Genomic DNA, 13,405 nt, shown 5'->3' with positions numbered 1-13,405 from the left:
GACAAGACCTATATGGTTAGGGTTGTTGGCACTGCTGTTTGTCCTTATACATGAACGCGCGCCACTCCAAAACAAATGGGGAATTCACGATCACACCTTGAAATTCAGCAAATACGACCTTCACGATACAGATCTCAAACGCGGAATTTGATCACGCTATTGTACATAATTTTTCGCATTGTCTGACACTGACAAAGGAAGTACAAAAACCCTTCCCTGTTCCATTTTTTGCACAGTTGGATATTGACACTGAATTAATCTCGAAAGGTCATCTCATCGGCCATCAATTTGAACTTGCTCTACCTGTCATCGTTTTTTACACACAGTATAACGAATAACTTTAACGTGTTTCAAAATGAAATTTGAAACACATCCGAAGATCAGATGTATTTTTTCCAACCATACCCACTGATATTCATTGTAACACCAGGTGGTTGAAGTCCCACATAGGAGCTTCACAATAATTTCGTAAAGAGCTCCTGCGCCCCAGGTACTGAATGACTGCTGGCGCCATCAACTTCAGCTTTCTTTTACGCTTTGTTGTCCGTACGCGTGTCGTGATAAAAAATATCATTACTCACTATTACATGTATTACAAATGCGTGCATGTAACAGGGACCTGTGATTCAGAATTACGTTGATACATAAAAGAAGCGGAAACGTTCGCACTTACACTCTACTGTCGTGAGTCGCGAAACTTTCCTTAGAAAACTGATCAGTGCTAGAGATGCGGCGTAATGGGCCTTGCCTAAGTGTAAGAACTTACTTATTACATATGAAAAAAATGCCGACGACTTATTTAGAAGCTCAAAATATTTTACCTTAACATTTTCTGCGTTTCATATGAAATCATCGTCTGTTTCTCCATAACGTAATTTATCGTAATTCACTTGCAGTCAGTCCTAGATGACGTAAAAATTTAAAGCAACGATCGCGCTTTTACTCTCCGTCGCTGTCATCTTGAACAGCTAGGTCGACGACTACGCCCTCTATCTCTCACTCAATTTCTAAACTATTTGAGTCAATTACACCTCTGAGAGGTGTTATTTTGGTTCAGCCCTGTACCATACTGGTAAACCAATCGATTATTATCACTGCATGTGAAATGTAACATTTTCTCATGTGAAAAAAAACAAACACTTAGGCCCTAAAACGAATGCAGTGGTACTTTAATTTGGTATTTAAGGCAGTTCGCGCTTCGAAAGTGAAAGACTTAAAGTTTTTCCCAAACTTTTCTCAAGAAATCTTTCAACCATTCTCTTTCTTAATCAAGAATAAAAATCGGTGGTCACATTGCAAATTTTAGTACTAGAGAAACAAATAACCCAAGATTTACCGATATTTGAAATTCAAAATGGCCGCCATCTGTGTTATCTATATGGAGAAAAATAAAAATTTTTGAATTTCGAAAAACTAAGCCGATGAAAAGTTTTCTTGGTAAACACAAATAGCTTTAACATGAACCCAGACAGGTGGTAGATCAGAAAAGAATTGTAAAAGTTTGAGAGTCCGAATGTCTGTCCCCGAGGTGCGTTCTACCTTAATGGTAGCGTGTACACCGAAGATGACTCAATGTATTTGGATTTTTACAACAAGGTTGCTAATACAGTTGATACCGTGGCGGCGTTGATTGGGGAAACTCTCAAATAAGTTTGGCAACCACTGTTACAAACCTCCTTGTGTGCATGTCTGTCTTTCTGAGCACGTTTCTGTAAGATCAAACCGAAAACAAGATCTTAACTACACCGTGTTTAACCATCATAGCGAGCATCACGATCTGGTCGCTATGTTAGGAATGTAGGTGAGCTTGAGTGGTGATGTCATAATTATTTTCCTATTATCTTGTCTTCCTCCGTCGTCACGTTCAGATCATGACAGTTTTGTACACAGTCGCACCAGCAAGTGTGCTAAGCATTTCAATTCTGTATAGCTATAAAAAATCGCGGATACTGTGGTTTGCCCGTTTCTTTATCTATGGTAAGCTGCTAACAGGATCGACGCAATGCCTTTCCAAAACGTCAGAAATAAAAACAAGAGAAATGTTAAGGGACAAAATGTCCTTGAGGGCGTACTTTATGAAAAGGTGATAGCTCCAGGGAGTTGAGTATAATGTCAAGCATTTTCAATACCAGGGCCGTAACAATTCAATTATGTAGGAATTAGCTATAATGCGAAACATAGTTGTGCAATAAGTCTACATGTTATTCATAACACTGTACCATTCCATCGCAAATATTGAAAATAGCAAATTTAAATTTGTCAGCCCAATTCACCATGAACAAAAAAGTGGCAGACTACGAAGTGATGAGATGTGAATGTTCAGTTTTCAAAAGTTTGGAGTGAAGCCTACGCTCAATATCATAGACCAGGATCCTATGTGCTAACATGATCTTTTGTAGAGTGGACCTATAACCGACGACATGTAAAATGAGTGTTGCCGCCAGGACGCGCCCTTGCGACAATGTCCCCAAAACAGAACCCGTTGTCCCGCACTCTTGCATACTGCCGGTCACCTCGGGCGCACTCGTGAGTCGACTGTGATTGGTGTAGTCTAAAGTTATATCTGCCAACAGATAGATGCGTTTCCACAGCTAATCTCTTACTAATGATGATCTTTGTTTTGCATAATTATTGTTAGGCTTACACAACGTACTTTCGGCGCTAGCTATATAAACGCTGCACTTGATATCATAATTTACTTGACTGTAGTCCGTCTGAGCTCTGATTTGCAGCAGACATGGTATACTGCTTCAATTGCCTGAAATTCAAGCATAGTGACGCGGTCCCAGCATCTTGAATTTGTTCAGTGAAACTAATGTGTTACGAAATAATGCAAATTTGATTGACAACTGCTTGTTGTCCTAAAAATGAACAAAATGTCCCCAAAATAAATGGTAGTGGGACACAGTGTCCCCTGATCTAAAATTCCTGGCCGCAACACTGAAAATGACTGATGTCGATACAAGAGTAATTCACACTTGACAATGGCTGTCTTTTTTAATGGTTTTCAGCCATTCCTAGCATTCAATGATGAATATATGAAGGAAATCTGAAAGTAGAGAATTGTTAGAATAGACTAAAACAAAAACTAGTATAAAATATTATTACAATAATTCTAATTTGATCTTCTGTAGGATGAATCTCCTTTGAAGAGTACAAATATCATCCATGACTGACACTGTTGTCATTGGAATCATAATCACCATCACAAATACATAGGAAAGTATGTGTGTGAATGTGTGTATTGTACTTACCTACGTGTATGTGTGTATGTGTGTATGTATGTATGTATGTATGTATGTATGTATGTATACATGCATTCATATGGATGGATTGATGTACGTACGTACATATGTATGTATGTATATATGTGTGTGTGTATGTTTGTCGGTATGTATGTATGTATGCATGCATGTATGTATATATGTACATATGTATGTATGTATGTATGTACATGTTTGTATGTATCATACATACGTACTAGGCATGTATGTATGTATGTATCACTCTAAACAGTGTCCACTATTGACAAGAGTCACTGTACTCAGCGTGTGTGTAAGGAGTCCAGTCAGAATACATGCAATTTTAAATCTTTATTCTTACTGTTAAAATTACATATCTGCAGCTGAAGAAACTTACACAAATTAAAATGTTCAAAAGGCAGATTTAAAAGAATCATTAAACATGCTACAAGCGTGATCATAACATCATATAGGCTGAAGTGATATCACTACATGTGCACAATCAAACTTGTATCATCGTATTAAAGGTGAATTACTGACAAAAGATAACATGTCATCACTTCAAGAAATTTGTAAATCATGGCCATTAATTATTCACATCCCCTTGGATACTTCTACAGAGATGATTACCTAATATGGAAAAGTGAGCAAGCTTAATTTACATATTACCATATTTGGATTTGCTGCCTTGCAGATGCAACAAATACTATTGAACTGCAGAGCAGAATGACACCAAGATATTTTATTGTTACTTATGTCTGCTTGGCATTTGATGAAAGAAAAATAAACAACAATATGCAAGCAAAGAAAAAGATGGCACAATTTCACACTTTGAAACTATCATCACTGCAAATCATCCTGGCATGTACACATTATACAGTTATTTTCATTCCGAGTCAATCATCTTAAATAGTGAATTCAAACTCACTGAACACAAAATATTATTTATCTTTGAATTTCAGTAACAACAAATCAATCTACATACCATGTTTTTAATATAACTCTTGAAGTCTCTACCCTCCAAAAATGCAAGGATCCTGGTTTTTTTTTGGTTTTTTTTGGCAAAATATCATATGATGCTTATACAACTTGAGAAGTGGATTACTTTTTATAGAAATATTCAAGCAGATTATGACGTACATGTATATGCGACTTTAGTCCTCTGATTTGTGTTGGATAAATATTATGACCTTTCACCTCTGCTTGTGAGTTTACAGATACGAGAAGTATGAAATGGAAAAGTTAAAACAAATTAAAATTGAGTATTTCAATTAAATGAACCACATTTCATAGGAAAATAAGTTTAGTAGCTTGACAAACAAACTGAACAGAATTGCCTTGACATGAAAATCTCTTCATTAAATGATAAGATGGGCAAAAAAAAATACAATTAAAATATTTGTAAAAATCAAAATTGGCATATTTAGCGAAAGACATGAAAATGCACTGTAATGAAGGAAATACTTTTCTGGTAAAATTTAAATGTCTTACACAAAACAGCGATTCACTGAGAATCTGATACTGGGTAAGTAGTTTATGTATGTCATGATATTATTTAAATTCAATGGTCATATACTTCCCAAATAACACTCTGTTTACTTTCATAAAAAGCTGTTTTTTGCTACAGCTCTTTGTCTTCTCATGTACAATTTTACACATTAAACAGAACTGAACCAAGTGTAACACAAAAATGCAGTGAATGAAAAAAAGATTTGTTACAGAGCAGGCTGTCTCTTGCTTGTCTCACAAACACTGTACTAACGCAAAACACACATTGAAGTGCATTGGAAATATTAGCAACTGGCTAAATGTAGATTTAAGCTCAATCAGCTGAAAAATCTGATGTGTTTACCAGGATTTCATTGTGTCTGTGAAAGCAGTGTCTTAATCTACTGAGTGACACCAAATCATATTGAAATATTATGAGTTCAGCTTGTCAATAGTGTCGACACAGCCTGTAGGTGTATACAGTGCCTTTACGGTATAATTGAATGAATTTTAGTCCAGGCAAGAATCAATTGTCAACAATAACCTTGCAGATTGTATTCTGTCAGAAAGGTTATTATTTCCTATTTCTACACAGTGTAAAAGAAGAATCAGAAAACGTATTGGTCCTACACATCTGAACAAAAGTCATGAAAATATTTGTAAAAATTACAGCAGCTGTCCCTCTAAAGTAGACCAGCCATTTTCACAATGCCCTTTGGTTTTGAATAAAATATCACATCTTTTTAACGCTGAACAAGAATTGGCAAGGTGCTGACAGTAAAACTGATCCAGTCATCATGTGACCTGACTTAAACTGACTTTATCCTGTAAATTATACAACAAACTGGGTTTACCTGGTCAAATATGCAACAATATAAAGTTCTTGAAATTAGATTCATCTTTGTACAACTTTTGTTCACAATGAGTGAAACAATGTACGTTTACAAACTGCTACAAAAGTTCAGCAAAGTGCAGAGACAGTTCAAGAATGGTATCAGTCTGAAGCATTCTCATGTAAAGAAAGGCGTTCCACTGGTTTTTTCTGCAATGTCTGTGGTTTCTGTTATGGATACGCAAACTCATAGTAAGCTTTTAGCTGTATAAAGTACAGGGCTACCAAATGACAGTGGTCCCTGGTCCACTGACAACTAAACCTTGCCTGTACTTATTTGTTGAAATGATCATCCCATGGAACTACCAACCCATTAACATGCGTCATCAAAGGGAATTTTGTGTACAAAGGGAATATTTGTGTTCACAAATATGTGTTGTCTCTGAGCTGACTAGCAGACACTTTCAAGCCATGGTCATTTATTGCACCCAAACAACATCAAGCACTGATCAACAGCTGTCACTCATATCATGTAACACCTTCACGGCCAATCAGAGTGATAAAAAGATAGAGGATACAGATGATGGTGTGCTTTTACTTTTTTTTTACCGTGTGTAATTGGCCCACATAGAATGAAAATTGATTGTTATCATTTTATGCATCATTACTGCCTGAAGGTGTTGTTCAAACTCTCAATGTTCATGCACTGTCATTGTGTTGTCTGAATGATTGGACAAGAATTACACTATGTGAATGATGATGTTAGAGTTTCATGGTATTTTTTTTGTCAGGTTTCAGAAACGCAAATCATAAAATATCAAATTAGCCATATGTTAGGGCCAAAAGTGGACTACCTGACATTTTCTTTGGATGGCCTCTTTCCAGAAATGGTTGCCCAATTGGCCATTAGACTCCGGCATCAAAAAGTTATTGCACATGTACATGCATCATGTAGTACTGACAGAAGTTTTGTTAACGGACAGGTCAAGATACAAACTATGGCAGAGTACATATACACTTGATGGCATTGTTTGAGAACTAGGGCAAAAATGTATTGCTCAGTGAAATCAATGCTTTAGTCCAACCACATCATTGAACACAATGTGGCTATACCAATATTTGGTAGAGGAAAGGGTTAAATCATCAAGAAGGGAATGCTGGACAGAGCTATCAAATCTAAAGTCACAGTGTGGTGTGGAAATTTTACAAGTGAACTGATGAACCCTCCTAACAAATATCAAATACATAATGAAGTCTTGGCGGTAGTTTTTGACTTTCGACAATGACGATCACCTTTCTGCAGTACTTTCACTAACCTCCGCCTCATGAAAATACAGCAGACTGGACCACTTATGCCTGGAAGCTTAACTTGCCAAAAGTACACAAATGTGTATTTGATATCATCGTGAGTTTGGGCTGATATGTTCCTACATGATGTGAGAAAACAGGAAATTGACAGGTGAATGTACACTGATTCAAGTGAACATTTCACTATAGAAAATATTGTTTCCTGAAGAAATATATACACTGTTCCAATTTAAAACTCATAATTTCCAGGTTTTGTGAAAAATGCTGAGGAATAAACGCTGCGACACATGTGGAGAAATTTTGGTTTTATCTGTTCACCCCCTTATTCCATGTAGACAGGTCCACATTCACCATTGGAAACAATGGGTTTAGGAGACACCATGATGGCGTGAAAGGGTGAGGTCTATTTCCAAAGTGTAACATTTCAAAAAACAATTTATAACACAAACTTTCAGAACGAACATGAGTGAGATACCACCAATATGAAAATGTCTTCCTCTAGAAAAAAATCGCTAAAACCACAGACATGACAGCAGCGGTATTACTGTAGTTGAAGTAATGGCAGAACTTGTGGCAGCTAGTAGAGCCAAGAGTGACAAAAATGTTGAAAAAATAATTACAGAAAACAACAGATGGTACATGATGATTTTTGATCACGTAAAACAAATAGAAAATATAAGTTTCTCAAGGTTTCATATTATTTACACTAAGTATTTTCAATATTAACACATGCATATATTCTTTGAAATACCGGTAGGATTAGATGGTGAGATATGTCTTGAAATTACTGTTATATTTCAGATGATAATATCAAGATGTATCCAGCAAATCCAATCATCAGGAAGGTCTTAGCCAATCACACCAGGAGAAAGATCTTAGCAACCAATCAAATCGGCAGAAAGTCTCCACCAATCAAATTGTCTGTAATGGCTACCACTGACAGAAATGTCATAATGCTGAGATGAAATCTACAATCATGACAGAACTTATTACACTCACATTATTCCATTCCTGGTACAATTTTACTCCTCAGCCGTTGACTCAACCTGGGTTTTGCAAAACTTTTCATGAACACATAGCAAATTTTAACTTATGAGTAGCTGAGGAAAGGGAAGAATTCACAGTTTATCCCAAATCATGGATGAGAAAATATTTTACTGGATATCTGCCCACAAAATCAGTTGAGAGCCCATCAACCTGGTTGATTGACAGCTAAAAATATCTGCTTTCAATTGATTTAAATTAAGTAGCAAATTGGAAATAAATAATCAAGATAATATGAGTTGCTCAAAAAATAATAAATCGAAGCTCTACTATAAGAATTGATTGGAAACTATGAATAATTACGTTTCTTAAAGTTGAAAATGCTGGATTTCCAGATTGAAATTTCGTGCATCAGGCAACTTGCTGAGAACATCTTGATATTTCTTCTGATAGGTAAAATATCAGTCACATGGGTGAAAGGTCATCAGTCATATGGGTGAAAGGTTACCAGTCACATGGGTGAAAGGTTACCAGTCATATGGGTGAAAGGTCACCAGTCACATGGGTGAAAGGTCATCAATCCCATCAGTGTAAATTAGGATTCTTTCAGGCACACCATCACATAACTGATAGTAACTGTTCTATGACAAGAACTTGATACAGACGTTTATCCTTGAATCGTGATCATTTCTGCACTCAAGGTGGAAATCACATCAGAGGGCTGGTAGCTGTCGCTGTGTAACTCTTCACCCGAGAGAAGTAGAACGGTGGATACTTGTTGATGTCAAGTTCAAATTCAGCTGTGCTTGTCTGGTTCGTTGACCTGTAAACAATATGTGTTGCAAAATAAATGTGAATTTGAATGTACTGAGTTTTACATTTCAAAAAATGCAATATCCGTCAGGAATCTTCCTGGGGGTTCCTACATTGACTGTGTTTTTAGTAAATGTTTGGCAAATGACACAATAATGGAAAGTGAGTAAAAGTACACTTCATGGCAAATTACCACACTGTGTTATAATGTTAATAAATGTTTACAAACTCTGCATCAAAAAATCACTGCCAATTTTAGTTTCATCTTACCTGTACAAGGTGTGACACGAGTAGTGATCCCAGGACAGCTTAGCTTGAGGAATCCCTCTGACATTGTGGACAATCATTTCCTGATAATCAAGAAAATAATTGTCATTGCATGTACCATGCCCAACTTCTTTAACCCTTTGAATGCTATAGTATTTCCAGCAAAAATTTCAGTGCAAAATTTTACCAATTTTTATGAATTTTTCTGTAATTTTTTGATAATTTTGCATCAAATTGACATCACGTTTCATTGGCTACAGTCTTTCACCAAAATTTTGGCAAAAATCTGAAAAAATTTGACTTGGCACATTTTATAAAGGTGATGAAAATTGACTTTGGTGAACAATGGGTTAAGGTGGTTGGAAAGGCTAGAGCGTCAGTTATAAATTTCAACAAAACTATTAAAATATAAAAGTAGTCAACATTCTCTGTGGAATAAAAAAACTAGACATTTGGGCACAAAGGCATTGCAGAGTTATAGCCTGTTAAAACTTCTGAAAAACTGACCAAATAAGAAGAAGCTGGGGAGTCCTTAGTGTATTAACTATGGTAGAGGTCCCCTAGCTTTTAATAAAATGTTTGAAAAGGGAAAGTCATTATTTGCTGTTTTTCAGGAAAGTTTGACAAGGCGGTGCTGGCATTCAGAGTAAGTGACTACTATTGTAAATGCATTTTTAGATTCTTTGAGTACAAATCTACAATAAATAGTGTCAACATATTTATAACTAATTTGGTAATATTAATACTATCCAATTATTATTAAATTCAAATATGTAAAATAAATACGAAAAATCAAATTTTAATATTTACTGGTGTCATATTTCAAAATCATGGCTGTAAATATACAATTTTTATATTCTTTGGAGAAAATATTAACTAAGGGAGTTACACTGAAAATTTGAACTAAATATCTTGATTCTAACACTTGAAACTTGACATTAACTCAGAGAAAAGAATTGGTGCAAAAATAGCCTTTCCAACCACCTTAAAGGGATGATGGTGTGAACCATTCACGAAACATGGTATTTTATATCATTGTCAGCTTAAAAATCTCGGTGTAATAGAGTGTCTCAAGAGAGATCAGAATTTCGTTATGATCTGTGATACCACCTACACACAGAATGGCAACAACCACCATTGGGATGTGTGAACATTTATAAGCCACCCTTTGTCTAAATCTCACAGGGCTTACAACCAGTCATGTTCCAGAATGAAAATATGGTTTATCAAACTACAGCACTGATCCTAGTGTCAGACACACTGCCCTGTAAAAGTTGTTTGAATACTTACAACATGAAATGTTTGCTCAGTTTCCAGGGGAACATTGCTCTTCTGTCTTCTGTACCTCCTCACGGATCTGTCGTAAATCTTGATGTCCGTTTTATTCAGGACGGCAAAGATCTACATGTACAGGCAGAGATGAGATAAACAGTGTATCTGCTTGAGTAAAAACGGATGCACGCAAGGTGTTCATGCATGATAAAACCACACATTACCGGTATAGTGGTAGAGTGTCACTGAAAAGATATTCACACAAGGCAAAGCTTGTAAATGAAATTTCATTTTAGATACAGAGAATAATCAGAAATGAAAAACAAGTGAGAGCAGTTCAGGTCACCCTACATACATGAAGGGAAAAGAAAAACTGCAAGATGATCTTATCAGTTTGCCTTCTACGCTTTCAAGTGTTTGAACTCTTTGAGTTTATCTAGAAATCCCTTGAAATATCCTTGAACATCAAAATTGCCTTGGGGTCCAAGAAAACATATGTGAGTCAGTGGATAAATCAATTTGGTATACTGTAGTATGCCTTCAAAGCACAAATTATTGTGTCCACTGACAAAAGAATGTTTTCTCTGCAAGGAATATTTTACATATTACATGTACTGGTTTAGAGATGACGCAAAAAGAGATCTCTCCAGATATTCATCAATCAACTCAATGGATATTTGAGTTGAGGGCATGCTGGAACGCTGTATCAAGTATGGGATGGATAAAGTAATACCTTGTCTTTGACAATCCTGTAATGTCCACTCAGAACTCCTGACAGTTTGGAATATTTAGTTCTGAGCTTTGGTATGATGGTGTAGGGAGTCTCAGGAGATGTAAGCATCTGTATCTCTCCTGTGGAAAGAAAACACACCATGTCAAAGATTACTATATGAATCTGCATAAATGTATCATACTGCTATGTGCACTTGTGTAACAACCATAAGGAATGTGGCCACAATATGACATGACAAAATAATTGTATTCCAAGTCAGCTGGTATTGGGTTAGGGCCAGCAATGCTGGTACCAGTAGTATGACATGATCTTTAGGGCTACAAGAATGACCAAAGCAAGTGAATACCAATAGTAAGAGGCCCCTCACAAGTAAATGGCTAAAAAACTGAATCTTTCAATTGACAAATGTATGCACATAACTAATAGTTCATGAATAAAAATACCGCAATTATACGGTGTCGCTCAAATTTGATCAGAATTGGTACATACCAGTATGGGTACCAAAGATCAACAATAAATGTTGTTTCTATCTGTTCAGTACAGGAAAATTCTACGTTGATGTTATGACAATGATTTCTGCACAGTACAACCAGAAAAACAACAAGAAATATTTAAACCAGAAAAACAAGAATGACAAAAGTAATTAAGGTCTGAAACTTTAGGTACTGGATGTCAACTTTAGCAACATGCATAGCAGAAAGGTAGCTAGCCCCCCTTAGTTTGACCATAGACGGTCTTCCTCCCCTCTACTGTCTATGGTTTGAGCAGGTCTGTTAATATGTAACAGTTCATAAACAATGACAGGAAATGACTCAAGTCAGTGGAGTTAGCCTGTTTCAAGTCACTGGCATGCAATCACTCCTGCACATTTGCAGGATTTCCCTTTTTCTTACCTCATTTGCACATTTTTGACACTGACGTGTTCATTTGAACAAATTCACATCTCAACCCATGCATCTACCTGTGCATCAAATACTGAGATGGTAGCTTTGGCGGTATGGGAGCCTGTGACGGACATACATCCGCACATACATACCCACAAATATACAGACATACAGACGCCACAGACTCATCATATAAGCTCTTTTTGGTATTTATATACTTATATACAAAACCAAATATGAGCTAATGAATATACTGCTCAGCCTGTGTGACTTATTCCCATTATATCACAGATTCACCATATAATACATGTGTAGCTCCTGTGCAAACCAAATTAGCAATGGTTATTGTTGTGTTTCATCTATAGTCGCAGGTAAACACTTGGACAAAAAGTCATTATGATTGTGTCTTTCTACGGTTGGTCATCAATATCTATGAGAATGAATGGGTTTGATATTTTAAAAACAGCAGACATTGAGAATTTCTTTGCATGATCTTGACTTCTAAATCTGACTTGAAAGTGGAAACCACAATGTCACTGCAACACAATACCAAGGGAATGCATACTTGCATTTAAGAACACAAGAAATCTTCCCTGCACAAATACCATCCTATGGAAAACACTGGAAACAATGACTTACCATCCGGGAACACACGGATATACCGGTAGTATTCCACAGTGTGCCAGGGTCTGTAGAATGAATCAAGGGACTGTTCACCATGTCTGATGTAAGATGCCTTACTGATGTAAACTCCATTGCACTTTAGATGTGGTCTGTCGATGAACATACTTCTCCAGGTCTTGTATTCTTTGGTCAAGTGGCAGTTGATACCCCACACTCTATAAAATCAAGTTTCAATTTTGTTTTTTACTGACATTGGTGTTTGCATGATTAAGGTTGAATGCACCTGGGGATCAGATATTCAGATCCTCAAATTTTTCTAATACTCTTCTGGTCTATTGCTTGCGGTGGCTCACTTTACAGCTCTTGAGTAAGAAAAGTTTTTACCCTCTTAGTTTTTAAAAATTTAAAATTTCATTTTTCCCCATAAAGTTTAACTCAGTTTACACAGGGATGGTGGCCATTTTTCAATTTCAAATATCGGTAAATATTAGGTAATTTGTTTCTGTACCAGAAAACTTTGCACAGTGACCCCTGATTTTAACTCTTGACTTGGTTAACCCTTTCACCTCCATGGTTTGGCCCAAACCATTGTTAACAATGATCATTGTGGACCTGTTTACAGGGAATCGGGGTTGAACAGGTAAAAGAATGGTTGAAAGTTTCTTTGTGGCAAGCTTGAGCAAAAGTTTAGGTCTCTCACTTTCGAGGCGAATACTACCTTATAAGACAACCATGTATGAAATGTATTAATGCATTTTCATTGTAACAATTTTGTCAAGAAAATTTACTTGCTCTGTTGATTTATAGGAAGAATCTGAACAAAGTTAGTTTCCTGAAAAATGTCTGCTGAATAATGTAACCTTTCCAACTTCAAACTGTGGTATCCAGGTAAGACCATGCAACAGTACTGAAGTGGGTCAACTCAAACTTTGAGGCTGATAGAAGTACGACCTAGTTT

The 13,405-nt window shown here is 36.3% G+C and overlaps 1 protein-coding gene across 1 annotated transcript in view; it reads right to left on the bottom strand.

The window, feature by feature from the left end:
* Positions 1-3,578: 3,578 nt before the first annotated feature.
* Positions 3,579-13,405, bottom strand: part of LOC139115316 (F-box only protein 9-like) — a 28,688-nt gene continuing 18,861 nt past the window's right edge. The window contains exons 8-12 of the mRNA XM_070677338.1: positions 12,463-12,662; positions 10,940-11,058; positions 10,225-10,335; positions 8,938-9,017; positions 3,579-8,677 (exon numbers count right to left, since the gene is read on the bottom strand). Of these exons, the coding sequence (XP_070533439.1) occupies positions 8,563-8,677; positions 8,938-9,017; positions 10,225-10,335; positions 10,940-11,058; positions 12,463-12,662 (625 nt within the window). The 3' untranslated portion in view covers positions 3,579-8,562. The remainder of the gene's footprint in view (positions 8,678-8,937; positions 9,018-10,224; positions 10,336-10,939; positions 11,059-12,462; positions 12,663-13,405) is intronic.

Source organism: Ptychodera flava, chromosome 17 (assembly GCF_041260155.1).
Source record: "Ptychodera flava strain L36383 chromosome 17, AS_Pfla_20210202, whole genome shotgun sequence".
NCBI lineage: Eukaryota > Metazoa > Hemichordata > Enteropneusta > Ptychoderidae > Ptychodera > Ptychodera flava.
Note: the sequence above shows the minus strand (reverse complement) of the source record. Positions and strands in the feature narration are given on the sequence as shown.